General features: G+C 46.3%; 1 protein-coding gene across 3 annotated transcripts in view; it reads right to left on the bottom strand.

The window, feature by feature from the left end:
• Positions 1–17311, bottom strand: part of VMP1 (vacuole membrane protein 1) — a 159618-nt gene that overhangs the window by 124320 nt on the left and 17987 nt on the right. For all 3 annotated transcript variants that reach the window (XM_087890016.1, XM_087890018.1, XM_087890024.1), the window contains exons 2-3: positions 10492–10590; positions 8494–8629 (exon numbers count right to left, since the gene is read on the bottom strand). In XM_087890016.1, coding sequence (XP_087746142.1) covers positions 8494–8629; positions 10492–10564 — 209 coding nt within the window. In that variant the 5' untranslated portion in view covers positions 10565–10590. The remainder of the gene's footprint in view (positions 1–8493; positions 8630–10491; positions 10591–17311) is intronic.

Here is a 17311-nt window from a genome sequence, read left to right as displayed (position 1 = left end):
TCCAGAACGAAAGATGCTAAACGACGGAATCCTGAGGTTGTACTGTTGAGGTTGAACTTGTTTTAAGTCAAGGACCGCCTGGGTTATGGTTCCCATTCCCTGTTGACACATATGCCGGGCACAGCTCCAGGGGCACCGTTCCCAAAAGGATACGCTGCAAAAAAGGACTTTCACCAGTGGAACTCAATGTCCTAGGGCAGAGCAAAGCCCGATAGTGTCAATGATTACCCTAATTATAAATAGATCGTTGATGGAGAAATGTCCTATATTCTGGAAGAATAAAAGGGGCAATGAGGAGAAGACAGACTACCGGGCGTGATCCAGCGTGCCAGTTTCCGAAGTTTTTTTCCTAATTCTTTGGGTGTCCCAAGCATTTAAACTTTATTCATTCGAAAGCTGGAAAGGTGACGACTCAGACATGATTTAGCCTAATGGGAGAATAGCTGATTATGGGCCAAAGTCCTCTTTTAGTGGTCAGAATACAAGTTCCACATAATCCTGATCTTTGCCCAGTGAAGAATCAATTTCAAAAAACACGCAGATTGTAATGTTGAAGTGAGAAACATCCGATTCCCCTCCCAGCTAGCTGAAGAACAGGCAGGGTGGGGAAGACAGGAAAAAGGAAGACATTACACAGGTAGTCCTCGACTTACAACTATTCATTCAGTGACCATTCAAAGTTACAACAGTACTGAAGAAGTGACTTATGACCGGTTTTCAACAATTGTTTTCAACATCCCCATGGTCGGGTGTCAGCAACCTGCAGCTCTGGAGCCACATGTGGATCTTTGGGCCCTCTGCTGTGGCTCCCTGTTGGGTGATCCCACCATTGGCTGGCCCCATCCCTCGCCCTTCCCCCTGTCACTCCTTGCCTGGCCTGAGAAGGTAAGGGCGACGGCAGGGGATGGAGAAGCGGCCGGGGCTGATTCTCCAGCGCCTCACTCTTGCTGAAGCTTCTTCCGGGCATGCCTCAGTCGCTTGGGAAGACGCGCAACCTGTTCTCTACACTAGCCCGACCCAGCCGCGACTGACACCGGCTTCGCTAACACGAGGGCTGGCGGGGTGGGAGTGGGATCCAGGAGGAAGGGATGACGGAAAGGGAGACAGGCCTGCAGTGCCCATCCGCAGCTTTAAAACTTGCACGGGGGACTTTCGCCGCCCGGAGGATGCTTTTCAATGAAAGCTGGCGGTGGCACCACTTTGCTGGGAGTAAAGAAACTCAGGGCAGCGGGAAAAGGGGGCTGGCCCCACCGAACCTCACATGCCCACCCCAGGGGTCAGGCTCGGAGAAAGCTGGAGTGCCCTTGCCAATGACGCTCTCCCGTCAGCCAGTGTCCCCCCTCTCTGTCTCTCTCTCTCTGTCCCTCTGTGCGTGTGTGTGGGATGGAGAATCGGCCAGGGCAGAGACAGAGATACAGAGAGAGGGGGAGAGGGAGAGAGAGAGATCTATCAAAAGGGTTTTGTGGTTCCCAGTGTTTTTTAACAACCGGTTCTCCGCCCTAATGACCGTCTGGGTAGGCATGGCTGGGGGTGGTAGTCATGTGACTGGTGGAAGTGAGTGAGGTTGGGTTGGCCACGCCCACCCAGGTTTTGTGGCTCCCGGTGTTGTCTTTTATTTATTTATTTATTTATTTATTTATTTATTTATTTATTTATTTATTTGTTTATTTATTTATTTTTCAATTTATATACCGCCCTTCTCCCTGAGGACTCAGGGCGGTGCACAGCCAGAATTAAAAACATGAAATACAAATATTAAAAACAATTAAAATATATATAAATTTGGCCCAAAAATTTAAAAAACCACAAACCAATTAAACATTTAAAAAATTTAAAAAATTTCTTCCTAAGCCAGCCCGGCTTGCTGGAAAAAGTGGGTTTTAAGGGCACGGCGGAAGGCTGGAAAGGCCGTGGAAGGGTTGAGCTTGAGCCTGTTCCTCCCCATCCAGATCCGCACAGCCTCCAGGCACTGAGACATCACTTTTCTGTGGGAAACAGGTCCAAATGGCTCTTTGAGTGTTTAAGGCTGCAGACCCCTGCCCATGGTCATGTATGCATTTCTGACGGTTGCATTGTCACATGGGGTCATGTGATCACTCTTTATAACCTTCCCAGCTGGTTTCTGACCAGCAAAGTCAATGGGGGAAGCAAACCAGATTCGTTTTAACGACCGCAGTGGTTCATTTAACAACGGTAGCAAAAAAAAAAAAAAAAGATCGTGAAATGGGGCGCAATGTTCTGAACTGTCTTGTTTAGCAGCAAAATTTTGGCCTCCGCTGTGGTTGCATGTCGAGAACTACCTTTATAGGGAATATGGTTTTAAATTTATGAGAGGATTAATGTGCTTGGGGTCAAACTCCAGAACATGTTTATCTTGAAAGAACTGGCTAATATGTGAGGAACAGCGAATTGCAATCCTAGACAGGGAGTCCTCAACGCATGACCGCAATTGCGCTCAAAATTTCTGTTGCTAAGGGAGACATTGGGCCCATTTTATGACCTTTCTCGCCACAGTGGTTAAGTTAAGTGGTTAAGCTGCAATTCAGAAGTTAGTAACCCGGTTGTGAAGTGAATCTGGCTTCCCCGTTGACTTTGCTTGCCAAAAGGTCACAAAAGGGGATCACACACGACCTTGGGACAAAGCAACGGTCGTAACTATGAACCGGTTGCCAAGCATCTGAATTTTGATCAGGTGATCCTGGGGCTGCAGCAAAGGTCGAAACTGTGGAAAATGGTTGTAGGTCAAACTTTTCAGTGCCGTTGTAACTGAATGATCAAAACATGAACTGTTTGTAAGTTGAGGGCTGCCTGTACTGCTTCCACTATAACAGTGTTTCTCAACCTTGGTAGCTTGAAGATGGGCGGACTTCAACTCCCAGAATCCCCCAGCCAGCAGTGCTGGCTGGGGGATTCTGGGAGTTGAAGTCCACCCATCTTCAAGCTACCAAGGTTGAGAAACACTGCACTATAAGAAGGGACATTGAGAGGAATCATTGAGTCAGTCATCTGCACCTCTATAACTGTCTGGTTTGGCTCTGCAACCCAACAAGACAGACACCGACTTCAATTAGAACGGCAGAAAAAACCATGGCTACCAACCTGCCTTCCATTGAGGACCTCTATACTACACAAGTCAAAAAGAGGGCTGTGAAAATATCTACAGACCCCTCGCATCCTGGACATAAACTGTTTCAACTCCTACCCTCAAAACAACGCTATAGAGCACTGCACACCAGAACAACTAGACACAAGGACAGTTTTTTCCCCAACGCCATCACTCTGCTAAACAACTAATTCCCACAACAGTCAAATTAACTACAAAGACTGTATTACTAATCTTCTTCTCATCCTTCCTAGTACCCATCTCTTCCCACTTATGTCTATATCCATGTTGCTTGTATCTTTACAACTTATATTGTTTTTATTGTTTCCTAGTATGATTTGATTGCTTATTAGTATCCTATGACTATTATTAAGTGTTGTATCTTATGATTCTTGACGAATACCGTATTTTTCGGAATATAAGACACACCTTTCCCCCCCCCCCAAAAAGGGTGAAAATCTGGGTGCGTCTTATACTCTGAATGTAGCCCCGCCCAGCCTCACAAACGGAGATTTCAGAGGCTGAATGAAGCCTCTGAAAGAAGCTTCAGAAAAAAAGCCTCTGAATGGCTTTTATCTAAAATAATATGGCAAATAACAAAAGAAGAATCAGTAAAGGTTCTAACCAAACTGTGCTAACAAATCTGGAGAATGACACAATAACCAACAGATCGGAAGAGGTTAATCTATATACCAATACCAAAGAAAGGAGACTGAACAGAGTACAGATAGTCCTTCAGAACAAAAGCCTCTGAAAGAAGCTTCAGAAAAAAAAGCCTCCAAACAGAGCTTCAAAAAAAAAGCCTCTGAAAGAAGCTTCAGAAAAAAAGCCTCTGAAAGAAGCTTCAGAAAAAAAGCCTTTTTTTTTCTGAAGCTCTGTTTCCGACGCTTTCAGAGGCAGGAAAAAAAGTTTTTTCTGAAACAGAGTTTCAGAAGTTTCAGAGGCAGAAAAAAAAAGCAAGGCACAGAGCTCACAACCAACGAACCTGTTGCTAAAATTCACCTCTGGAAACAGCTGATTGGGCGTATTCCGTGAGGCCGATCCACCCACCAATCAGCTTTTTTCTTATTTTCCTCCCAAAAAACTAAGGTGTATCTTATACTCTGCGTCTTATACTCTGAAAAATATGGTATATTTTATTTTTTCTTTAGGTGCACTGAGAGCGTATGCACCAAAGACAAATTCCTTGTGTGTCCAATCACACTTGGCCAATAAAGAATTCTACATTCTTAAAAGCCTAAAAACGTTTCAGTGACATAGTTTATTAACCTAATTTCTATTTCTGTAGACCTTAAATTCTGATGAATTAAAAATATGAAGAAAAAAGCCATGACCTACAAAATTATCTGGCGCGTTCTTTCCAATGTGATGTCCTCCAGGTTTGTCAGAACATCAGAGGACTATAATCCAATCTGATTTAAATCAAGAAAAAGTCTGCAAAAAATCCCCAAAATCAGTTGCACTACCACCACTTGTAAAAAAAGAATTGTAGAAATATCAAATAATGGATCTAAGAGCTCCAAATATAGATCAGAAGTAAGAGCTACTCTATCTCTCCTGTTACAGGTAATCCTTGATTTACAACAGTTCATTTAGTGATCATTCAAAGTTACAATGGCACTGAAAAAAGTGACTTACGACCTATTTTTCACACTTATGACCACTGCAGCATCCCCATGGTCACGATTTATATTCGTATGCTTGACAACTGACTCACATTTATGACGGGTTGTCGTGTCCCGGGCTCACGTAATCATCTTTTGAGACCTTCTGACAAGCAAAGTCAATGGAGAGGCTAGATTCACTTAACAACCGGGTTACCTATTTAACAACTGCAGTGATCCACTTAACAAGAAAAGTCGTAAAATGGGGCAAAACTCACTTAACAAATTCCTCACTTAGCTACATAAATTCTTGGCTCAATTGCGGTTGTACGTTGAGGACTACCTGTACCTTCTTCACATAAATCTCGAGTTACGACCATGATGGGAGCCTGCCCCATCATGGTTGTAACTCAACGAAAGTCGTAAAGCGGATAGATTGCCAAGCAACCAAGATGCAGTCATCAGTCATGGCCTGATGGTTGGAAAGTTTGAATCCAGGTTGTAACTTCAAATGGTCACTAAGCGACCGGTCGTAAGTGGAGGACTACCTAATAGTGGCCAACTAGATACATTTTCAGTCCAGAAGTCCAGTTCCTCCAGTGTGGGAGGGCCAAAGATTATTTCTTGAATTCCTTTTCACATCACTGAAGTTCCACCAAATGTCCACAAGGATGAAGAGCAACTAAGAATTCTGTCCTCCACAGAGAATTTGCACCGGCCCCTTTTCAAAGTTTTCGTATCAGGTGTTAACTACGTCATGAGAGCCAGTTTGGTCTAGTGGTTAAAGCACCAAGTTAGAAAGAGGGAGATCCTGAATTCAAATTCAATTCATGCCTTAGCCATGAAAGCCGACTGGGTGACTTTGGGCCAACCACCAGGAGACTATTGTGGCTCCGTTGCCTGAGCCTGGGCTATCGACAGATGCAGACTCTGAGAGTGAGGGAGACGAGTTGGCAAGGCCTCCCTCTCCAGGACCCTCCTCTCTGGCAATGCCTCCGGAGGACACCGAAGGCCAAGAGATAGGCCCAGAGCCAAGCACGTCCCCGCAGGCACAGGTGGACAGTGACGAAGGAGATAAGTGCTGGCTGGATCCTCAACAGCGGCGCAGGGAGAAACGTGCGCAGCAGAGGGGAAGGCGTGCCAGAGATTAGCTGAGTCACTGGACCACACCCCACAGGGTATAAATGTGGGTGTGGTGGCCGGTTCAGTTTGTGATGAGCAAAAACTAGAAATAATCCATGATCTCTGCATTACTGGACTTCTGCCTGCCTTATCAGACTGCATTTGGACTAATCCTTGTATGAAACTTTGCCTGCTTTATCGGAATGCTTGCAGTCTAATCTTTGTTTTGTGTGAGTAAAGTCTGAATTGGCAGCTAGCCACTGGGTTGCTGCCAGCTTTATCTTCAAAGACTTTGTCGTATTGTTTATTAATTCCGGGCGATCTGTGGGGGTGCGTGTGTGGGACAGGGACAGAACAGAGACGTGACTTCTAGTCCCGCTTTATGCATGAGAGCCAGCTGGGTGACTTTGGGCCAACCACCAGGAGATGGTGACTTCTAGTCCTTCCTTAAGCATGAAAGCCAGCTGGGTGACTTTGGGCCAACCACCAGGAAACTGTGAGTTCTAGTCCCACCTTTGGCATGAAAGCCAGCTAGTTGATTTAGGGCCAACCACCAGGAGATGGTGACTTCTAGTCCTTCCTTAGGCATGAAAATCAGCTGGGTGGCTTTGGGCCAGTGACCAGGAGATGTGACTTCTAGCGCACATTATGCATGAAAGCCATCTGGGTGACCTTGGGCCAGTTGCTGTCTCTGAGCTCAATTCACTTCACGGGCTTCTTGTTATGGGGAAAACAGGGAAGAGGAAGTGGTATGTTTGCCAGCTTGAATTAGTTGTAAGAATAATAAAGGAGGGACACAATAAATAAATAAATAAAAACAATCCTTTATATTGATTCTAGAAGAGGGGTGTTTCTCAACCGGGGCAAGTTGAAGATGGATGGACTTCAAGTCCCAGAAATCCCTAGCCAGCATAGCTTGGAATTAAAAGTCTGCCCATTTTAAGGTTAAAGGTTGAAAAACACTGCTATAGAGCAGGGGTCTCCAACCGTGTCAACTTTAAGCCTGGAGGACTTCAACTACCAAGAGCCTTGGTAGTACAGTGGTCTAAGGCACCCTGTTATTAAGCTGGTTATTAAGACCAGATGCCTGCAATTACTGCAGGTTCGAATCTTGCCAAGGCTCAAGGTTGACTCAGCCTTCCATCCTTTCTAAGGTAGGTAAATTGAGGACCCAGTTTGTGGGGGCAATAAGCTGACTTTGTATAAAATAGACAAAAGGATGAAGGCTATTGCTTAGCGCATTGTAAGCCGCCCTGAGTCTCCGGAGAAGGGCGGCATATAAATCAAAAATAAAAATAAAATAAAATAAATAAACTCCAGCTTTGCTGGCTGGGGAATTCTGGGAGTTGAAGTCCTCCAGGCTTAAAGTTGCCACGGTTGGAGACCCCTGCTATAGAGCTGCGGTCACCACCTGGTGGTCCGTGGACCACTGGTGGTCTGTGAGAAAATTTTGGTGGCCCGCAGAAAAAATTATTTGCATTTTTTTATATTGCACTAAATCAGGGGTCCTCAAACTACGGCCCCTGGGCTGGATACGTGTAATGAACGTTTGTGTTGCTGCAGAGAGTCTCCCCCTTTGGGGTTTTTTTGTGTGGGTGGGAGAGGGCAGAAATTCTAACTCGGGGCCTACTTCAGCCTCCTGGTGTGAGGCTTTGGGTGAAGCCTAGAAGGAACTGCCGCTGGTAATGAAGAGCCAGAGGACTTTGTTTCTGCATCATAGCCTGGAACTGGCTGACCATCTCATCCCATTGAGCCTTCAAGCGCCAGTACCTGGCCTTGCACTCCCGCAGGTCTTCCCTCTGCTTGGAAAGCCTGTGCTCCTAGTCCTCAGTGAGGTGCTTCTGCTGAGCCTCCTTCTTGGTCAGATCCAATTTGAACGGAGCCAGCTGTTTTGCCAAGTCTTTCTCATGGTGGCTGCTTAGTTCCAGCAACTTGGTAGTACAGTGGTCTAAAGCACCCTGTTATTAAGACCAGCTGCCTGCAATTACTGCAGGTTCGAATCTCGCCAGGCTAAAGGTTGACTCAGCCTTCCATCCTTTCTAAGGTAGGTAAATTGAGGACCCAGTTGTGGGGGCAATAAGCTGACTTTGTATAAATATACAAAAGAATGAAGGCTATTGCTTAGCGCATTGTAAGCCGCCCTGAGTCTCCGGAGAAGGGCGGCATATAAATCAAATTAAAAAACAAAACAAAAACTGCTTCCTGTTGGGGCCCTAAGGAACTCGGGTGGGGAGGTGAGGAGTGGCTGGCAGGGGAGGGGCGAGTAGAGGCTGGCGAGGCACCTCTCAACATGAGTGACATTGAGTTGGCCACGCCCACCCGGTCACATGACCACCTAGCCACGCCCACCAAGCCAGTCATTAGGGAGATCGTATGAGTGGTCCGCGGGATTTAAAATTATGAATTTAGTGGTCCCTGAAGTCCGAAAGGTTGGTGACCCCTGCTACAGAGCATACAAGGCCAGTCTTCTTAATCAGAAGTGCTTCCTGTTTTATGTAAAAGGGAGAAAATTTATCTAATTTCTTAAATTAACCAAGGCCAGGAAATCTGGAATTGGGTCAGCGGAGAGAGTCGGAGGACCAGGAGAAGGAAGGACAGATAGAGGGAACAATTTATGTCTTTCACCCACCCTTGGGCAGGGCTTTCCTTCTCTCCCACACTTACTTTATGGTCCAGTCTTTCAAATTTGCTAAAGTTTCCAGGAAGAAATACTGCAAGGTAAGAATTGGTTTTGCCCAGAGGACGATACTCTGACGCGCCTCTTGTTCTTTCCGCCTTTGTTCACGCGACAAAGAGGGCTCTGAAAAAGGAGAAATGGGAGAAAATGTAATCCTCGACTTACAACGGTTCATTTAGTGACCGTTCAAAGTTACAACCGCCCTGAAAAATGTGTCTTATGACCGTTTTTCCACAGTTATGATCTTTGCAGCATCCCTGTGGTCACATAATCAAAATTCAGAAGCTGACTCATATTTATGACAGTTTATGACCCGAGGTCATATGATCACCTTTTGCGACCTTCTGAACAAGCAGAGTCAATGGGGAAGCCAGATTCACTTAATGACGGGGTGGCGAACTTATCAACTGCAGTGAGTCACTTAACAAGTGTGGCAAGAAAGGTCGTAAAATGGGATTGAATTCACTTAACAAACTGCCTCACTTAGCAGCCAAACAACTTAGCAACAATGATTTTGGGCTCAATTTTTTTCACTTAACCACTGTGGCAAGAAAAGTTGCAAAAATTGGACAAAACTCACTTAAATGTCTCATTTAACAACAGAAATGTCGATCAAAGTGTAGGTCCCATGTCAAACTGAGGATCACATTCTAACTGGTCATAACTTGAGGGCATGTACCGGTCCAGTATCTGATTTTCATGTAAACGATACCACAGTTCAATGGCTAGATGGCTGAGATATTGGTATCTGAATAGAGATCCTTTTAACATTCATATTTTATGAAAAAAATTTTTAGTCTAGGTCAGGGGTGTCAAATTTGATTTCATTGAGGGCCGCATCACGGTTCTGCTTGACCTCAGGGGGCTGGGGTGGGTGTGGCCAGAGAGGGCATGGCCTGCTCGATGTCACTCATGTCGGGGGCACCTATGGCAGCCCCCGCGCTCTGTCAGTGAAAACGGGCTCCCGAGCTCCGTTTCCGGCTGCAACGGCTTCCTGCAACCCTCTGCCTGTGAAAACAGAGCTCGGGAGGGACCATTTTCACTGGCAGAGGGTTGCAGGAGGCCGTCGCAGCCATAAACGGAGCTCGGGAGCCCTTTTTCGTTGGCAGAGGTACCACGGGCCAGTCCCTCACTGGCGCGCGGAACCACGGTGGTTCCGCGGGCCAGATCTAAACACCTCACAAGCAGGATCTGGCCCCCGGGCCTTGAGTTTGACACTCCTGCTCTAGGTGAAATGTTAATACATATTGCAAGTCCATGTACGATATGCCATAGGCTAAATAAATAATTAAACAAATCCGCTTCTCCCACTGACTTTGCTTACCGGAAGTCGGGTGGGAAAGTTAAACGGTGATCATGTGACTTGGAGAAACCGGAAGGTAAAGACATGCTGGTTGCCAAAATTTTGATCACCTGATTGTGGGAATGCTGCACAAGCGCGAGGGCTGGCCGTAAGTCACTTTTTTCAGTGCCGTTGTAAGTTTGAACGGTTACTAAACAAATGGCTGTAAGTCGAGGACTACTTGTAAGCACATTGTACAGGTAGTCCTCGACTTACAACAGTTCGTCTAGTGACCGTTCAGAGTTACAACAGCAATGAAAATGTGATTTACAACCGTTTTTCACATTTACAACCGTTGCCGCATTCCCATGGTCATGCGATCAAAATTCATCACACTTGGCAAAGTGACTCCTATTTATGACGGTCGCAGTGTCCCAGAGTCACACAATCCCCTTTTATGACCATCTGACAAGCAAAGTCAATGGGGAAGCTGGATTGACTTAACAACCGTTGTTACTAACTGCACAACGGCAGGGATTTGCTTAACCACTGGGGCAAGGAAGGTCATAAAATGGAACCAAACTCCCTTCACAAATGTCTCGCTTAGCAACGGACATGTTGGGGTTCGATTGTGGTCGCACGTCGAGGATTACTTGTACTTTGTTTCATTCTGCAGGAATGATTTATTCCCGACCCAACGTACCTAGCAAGTTTCCGTTGAGCACTTTGCTCATCGCGGTGCGCCTCAAGTCACAACGTCTTCCATTCTGCGCCATCTCATAGGTCAGTCACTTCACGGTGCCTAACATCAAAATTAAAACACAATCATCAATCAGATTTATTATGTAGAAGTCAGTTTCAAGGCAAAGAGGAATGGTTACAGGAATTGGGTATGTCTAGTATAAATGAAAAGGAGTAGGGGGGACATGATAGCAATCTTAAAATACTTGAGGCTCTAGAACAGTGTTTCTCAACCTTGGTAGCTTGAAGATGGGTGGACTTCAACTCCCAGAATCCCCCAGCCAGCAGCGCTGGCTGGGGGATTCTGGGAGTTGAAGTCCACCCATCTTCAAGCTTCCAAGGTTGAGAAACACTGCTCTAGAAAGAGTGCAGAGAAGAGCAACGAAGATGATTAGGGGACTGGAGGTGAAAATATACGAAGAACAGTTGCAGGAATTGGGTATGTCTAGTACAGGGGTTGGCAACCTTAAACACTCAAAGAGCTACAAAGGTCCTAACCAGAAGCCGCTGTTCAATTCGGAAGTCCAGTTTCCCCATCATAGTCTCCTCCTAGCGTGGCGTCCTTTTTCCTCTGCTGACCGGAAGTCTGGTTCTCCCACCATAGAGTCTCCTCCTAGCACAGCGTCCTTTTTCCTCTGCCGACTGGAAGTCCGGTTCCCCCACCATAGAGTCTCTTCCTAGTGTGGCATCCTTTTTCCTCTACCTGTCCTAACCGAAAGCCCTATCAATTGTGGAGCCGACCAGCAACAGGGAGCCGCAGCAGAGGGATGAAAGAGCCACATGCGGCTCCAGAGCCGCGGGTTGCTGACCCCTGGTCTAGTATAAATGAAAAGAAGGACCAGGGAGGACATGATAGCAGTGTTAAAATATTTGAGGAGCTCCTACAAAGAAGAGGGGGGTCAAACTATTTTCCGAAGCAACAAAAGGCAGGACAAGAAATGATGGAAATTAACGAAGGAGAGAAGCAACCTAGAACTAAGGCGTAATTTCCTAATGGTGTCCAAAAAGTGCTTTTTCAAGAGGCAACTGGACTTTCTGGTTTTTCTTTCTCATCCAAGAAGCTTCTTCAAGTCTGACTGGATAGTGGGGAACGGAAGGATTTATATTCCTTGCAGACAGCCGGTCGTTACTGCAAGGAATATAAATCCTTCCGTTCCCCGCCATCCAGTCAGAACTGAAGAAGCTTCTTGGATGAGAAGCGAAACGTCTTCAAAGAAAAAACCAGAAAGTCCAGTTGCCTCTTGAAAAAAGCACCTTTGGGACAACCATGACCTGGATGACTGGGAATCTCCATACGCATTTCCTAAGGGTCAGAGCAATTAACCAATCACCTTGTGCAACCTTCCTACAAGCAAAGCCAGATTCCCTTATCAACTGTGTGTTACTAACTTAATCACTGCCTTGATTCATTTAACAACTGTGATAAAGAATGGCCATAACATGGGCCAAAATTCACTGAACCACCGTGCTACTTAGCAATGGAAATCTGGGGCTGAATTGCGGTCAGAAGTCGAGGACTACCTGTACAGGGCTCTCTTTCATTCATCCATATAATCAGGACCTCTTAGTACCGTGATGGTGAACCTATGGCACACGTGCCACAGGTGGCACACAGAGCCTTCTCTGTGGGCACGTGTGCCGTCGCCAGCTGCTCTTCTGGTTTCCGGTGAGCAGCTGGTTTTCGCGGGCTCAGGGGCGCCGGAAAACAGCCTGAAAACGGGCTGAAAAACAGCCCAAAACAGCCTGAAAATGGCCCAAAAAACAGCCTGAAAATGGCCCAAAACAGCCAAAAAATGGCCCAAAAAACAGCCAAAAAAAACCAGGCATGCATGAGCCAGCCAGCTGTTTTTCGGGTTTCCGTTGCTCCAACGCACACAAAGACCAGCTGGCTGGCGCGCATGCGCATACCAGAAACCCAAAGACCAGTTGGCCAGTGCCTGGGTTTCTGGCGCTCTGGCGCATGTTCCGGTTTGGGCACTCGGTGCTGAAAATTTATTTATTTATTTTATTTATTTTATTAAATTTCTATACCGCCCTTCTCCCGAAGGACTCAGGGCGGTGAACAGCCAGAAGATAAAACACAGAAATACAAAATTTAAAATAGATTAAAACGGATTAAATAATTTGGCTGAATTTTAAAATACCCCATAATTAAACAGATTAAAATTTGTGTTTAAAATTTATATTTAAAAGAGGAGAAGATTTAGGCCAGGCCAGCTTGATGAAATAAAAACGTTTTAAGCGCGTGACGGAAGGTACGCAGATCCGGAATCCTCCGTATCTCTGGGGGGAGCTCGTTCCAGATCGTAGGTGACCCCACAGAGAAGGCTCTCCCCCTAAGGGCCGCCAGTCGACACTGTTTGGCTGACGGCACCCGGAGGAGCCCCTCTCTATGGGAGTGTACTGGCCGGTGGGAGACTATTGGTGGTAGTAGGCGGTCCCGTAGATAACCAGGTCCTAAGCCATGGAGCGCTCTAAAGGTGGTAACCAGAACCTTGAAGCGCACTCGGAAGACCACTGGGAGCCAGTGCAGCTCGCCCAGGAGGTGTTACATGGGAACTCCATGTCGCTCCCATAAACACCCGCACGGCCGTACTCTGCGCCAGTTGGAGCCTCCGAGTGCACCTCAAGGAGAGCCCCATGTAGAGAGCGTTATAACAGTCCAGAAGGGAGGTGACGAGGGCATGAGTGACTGTGTGTAGGGAGTCCCAAACTAGAAAGGGATGCAACTGGCGGATCAGGCGAACCTGATGAAAAATCCTCCCGGAAAAGGTTCACCATCACTGCCCTAATATAAAGCACAAAAATAATGGCTGAGGGAGAGAGCTAGGAAGAAAGCCATTATCCCCCCCCCCCACTCCCCATTCCTTGGCCTGGGATTGTGAGTGGGAAGCCTCTATCTACAAGTCGTTCTTTGTCGTCCGTGTGAGAATTTCAACAATGCTGCATTGAGTATTGGCACAACGTATTGTGTGTCTGTTGGACAGTGTGCTTTGCAATTGCAATCTTGTGGCCCAGCACACCAGCTGGCTTTGGTATCCAGAACCTTTAACCTGTGCCGTCCTCCGTCTGACATTTCAAACGGATGCTGGCTTGCGGAAAGGAAGGTTGAAACGAGAGACAATGGCTGTCCTCAAATGTCTGAAGGGTGGGTGGCCCATTGCAGAGACCAACGAGAGTATTTGTAGCTCAGGGTTTAAATGAGGGGTCCTTGATGTTCTCTGAGCTTGGTGGATTTCTTGCAGACGTTTTATGACACAACTAGGTAATAACATCAGTGCTAGGTAGTCTAGACCTAGTTGGGCCATGAAACGTCTGCAAAAAAATAACCAAGCATTAAGGAAATTTCCTTTTTTGGTCACCACAATGTAAAAAAGACATTGGGACTCTAGAAAGAGTGCAGAGAAGAGCAACCAAGATAGAACAGAATAGAGTAACAGAGTTGGAAGGGACCTTGGAGGTCTTCTAGTCCAACCCTCTGCCCAGGCAGGAAACCCTACACCACTTCAGAAAAATGGTTATCCAACATCTTAAAAATTTTCAGTGTTGGAGCATTCACAACTTCTGGTGGCAAGTTGTCCCACTTATTGTTCTAACGGTCAGGAAATTTCTCCTTAGTTCTAAATTGCTTCTCTCCTTGTTTAGTTTCCACCCATTGCTTCTTGTTCTACCCTCAGGTGCTTTGGAGAATAGCTTGACTCCCTCTTCTTTGGGGCAGCCCCTGAGATATTGGAAGACTGCTATCATGTCTCCCCTAGTCCTTCTTTTCATTAAACTAGACATACCCAGTTCCTGCAACCGTTCTTCGTATGTTTTAGCCTCCAGTCCCCTAATCCTCTTTGTTGCTCTTCTCTGCACTCTTTCCAGAGTCTCAACATCTTTTTTACATCGTGGCGACCAAAACTGAATGCACTATTCCAAGTGTGGCCTTACCAAGGCATTATAAAGTGGTATTAATACTTCACGTGATCTTGATTCTGTCCCTCTGTTTATGCAGCCCAGAACTGTGTTGGCTTTTTTGGCAGCTGCTGCACACGGCTGGCTCACATCTAAATGGTTGTCCACTAGGACTCCAAGATCCCTCTCACAGTTACTACTATTGAGTCCGGTACCACATATACGGTACCTGTGCATTTTGTTTTTCTTCCCTAAATGTAGAACCTTCCTTTTTTCACTGTTGAATTTCATTTTGTTAGATAGCACCCAATGTTCAAGATGATTAGGGGACTAGAGGCTAAAACATATAAAGAACAGTTGCTGGAATTGAGTATTTTTTGGACTATAAGACGCATCTACATTTAGAAGAGGAAAACAACAACAAAAAGTTTTTGGCCTCCGCATGCCCTTTTCCTGCCTTTTTTCGGCCTATTTTTGAGGCTTTTTTCAGCCCATTTTTTTCTGGAAAAAAACAGGAAACCAAGTTAGAAACATGGTTGTTAAATGAATCTGGCTTCCTCATTGACTTTATTTATTTATTTATTTATTTATTTTATTCAATTTGTATACTGCCCTTCTCCTAGTGGACTCAGGGCGGTGCACAGCCAGAACTAAAACACATACCAATACAAAATTTAAAATTATTAAAAGAATTATATACTTTGGCCCAAATTTAAAACAGTTCAAATTAAAACCCATTGACAGATTAAAAGCTAAACAACTAAAAAACTAAAAAAAAAAAAAAAAAAAAAAGGGGGGGGGGGAGCGGGTTCACGCCAGCCCTGCTTGATGGAAAAGAAAAGTTTTCAGGGCATGGCGAAAGACCCGGAGATCCTATATCCTTCGTATCTCCGGGGGCAAATCGTTCCAGAGGGCAGGAGCTGCCACAGAGAAGGCCCTCCCCCTGGGGGTCGCCAGCCGACATTGCCTGGCTGACGGCACCCTGAGGAGTCCCTCTCTGTGGGAGCATACTGGTCGGTGGGAGGCTATCGGCGGCAGAAGGCGGTCCCGCAAATACCCAGGTCCTATGACTTTGCTTGTCAGAAGGTCGCAAAAGGGGATCGCATGACCCCGGGACACTACAGCTGTCGTAAGTATGAGACAGTGGCCAAGCTTCCAAATTTTGACGAAGTGACTGGGGGGGGGGGGATATGCTGCAATGCTTGTAAATGTGAAAGACGGTCATAAGTTACTTTTTTCCGTGCCTTTGTAACTTTGAACGGTCACTAAATGAACTGTTGTAAGTGGAGGACTACGTATACATCTCTGAACAGCTCCCTGAATTTTTAAAGAACTTTTCCAATCTTCTACAATTTACTTTCTGACAAGCAAAGTCAATGGGGAAACCAGATTTACTTAAACACCGTGTTACTCACTTTACAAGTGCAGTGATTCACTTAGCAAGAGAGGTAGGTCGTAAAATGGGAGGAGGGGGGGAACACATTTAACAACTGTCTTGCTTAGCAGCTGAAATTTTGTGGTCGTTAAGTCGAGGACTACCTGTACATTAGAAGCTCTGCTACAGTTGAAGGCGTTGAGGAATCTGGTAAGGAAATCATCTCTGAAAAACCTGACCCAATGCGTCATGTCTAGCAAAATGTAATTAGTTGCGTTCATGCAACACACTAAGCTTAAATTATAGCTTACGAGCCCCATTGCTTAAGTACACACAGTGCATTAGCTAAACAAGTCAGGCTGTGATTTACTGCAATATAAATCTAGTTAGTGTATGCTTTGGGATACCACTTTTCAGTTAATGGCTGAGTTTATAAATGGACTATACTTTCCTTTATGGAGAAAGGAGAGAGCTGTTTAAGGTTAAGGTTTCACGGAGGAGTGGGTGCAAATGAGTCAGAGGCTATATATTGCTTTCTTCAGATACTTGGAAAAGTGAAATAGAGTTGTTTTGTATGACACCTACCCCAAAGGGTTCAGATTACGGGAAAGGGAATTTCAAATAAGAGTTGTGTAACATGTCCTGACACGCGGTTTATTCCAGTGATGGTTAACCTTTTTGTCATCGCCTGGCGAAAGTGCCCCACCCCCCACCCCGCAGTCCGTTTTTGGTCCCCTGCTAGGCCCAAAACAGGCCACGGGGGGGCACTGCCCCCCCGCTCCCCCACGCATATGCACGAGACCCCCCCCCAGCATGCACGCACATCTCCCGCATGCACCCCGCCCCCCCACATGCGCAGCAGAGACCCGAAAATCAGCTGGCCAGCGGGAGGCACGTGTGCATGTGAGGTGGAGCTGAGATTTGGTGACGGTTCGTGTGCCCGCAGAGAGGGCTCTGTATGCCACCTGTGGCACGCGTGCCAGAGGTTTGCCATCACAAGTTTATACATTGGTTGGATCTTGACAGGGGTGTCAAACTCAAGGCCCGGATGGGGCCCGTGAGGTGCTTAAATCTGGCCCGCAGGGCTGGCCTGGAAATAGCAAAGGAACTGGCCCACAGGGCCTGTGGCAGCCAAAACGGGGCACGAGGGGGGGGTGTGCATGCCGCCCCCCCACGTCCCGTTTTGGCCAGCAGAGTGCTGCAGGAGGCCGTCCAGGCTGAAAACGGGGCCTTTACAAAACGGTTTATAAAGAGATTTATAAACAGCAATTTAATCTAGCTGAAGCATTAGAATTGGGGCTGTACTAGATGACCCCCTCAATGCAGACAGCGAATTCAACCATGAAATTAAGAGAGACTTCCTCCTTGGGAGGAAAGCAAGAGCAAATCTAGACAGGATATTAAAACACAGACACATCACCTTGCCGACAAAGGTCCGTAGAGTGAAAGCTCTGGTTTTCCCAGTGGTACAGGTAGTCCTCAACTTACAACAGTTCGCTTAGTGACCCTT

This window comes from Pantherophis guttatus, chromosome 1 (genome assembly GCF_059756535.1).
Source record: "Pantherophis guttatus breed Tessera chromosome 1, ASM5975653v1, whole genome shotgun sequence".
Lineage (NCBI taxonomy): Eukaryota > Metazoa > Chordata > Lepidosauria > Squamata > Colubridae > Pantherophis > Pantherophis guttatus.
Note: the sequence above shows the minus strand (reverse complement) of the source record. Positions and strands in the feature narration are given on the sequence as shown.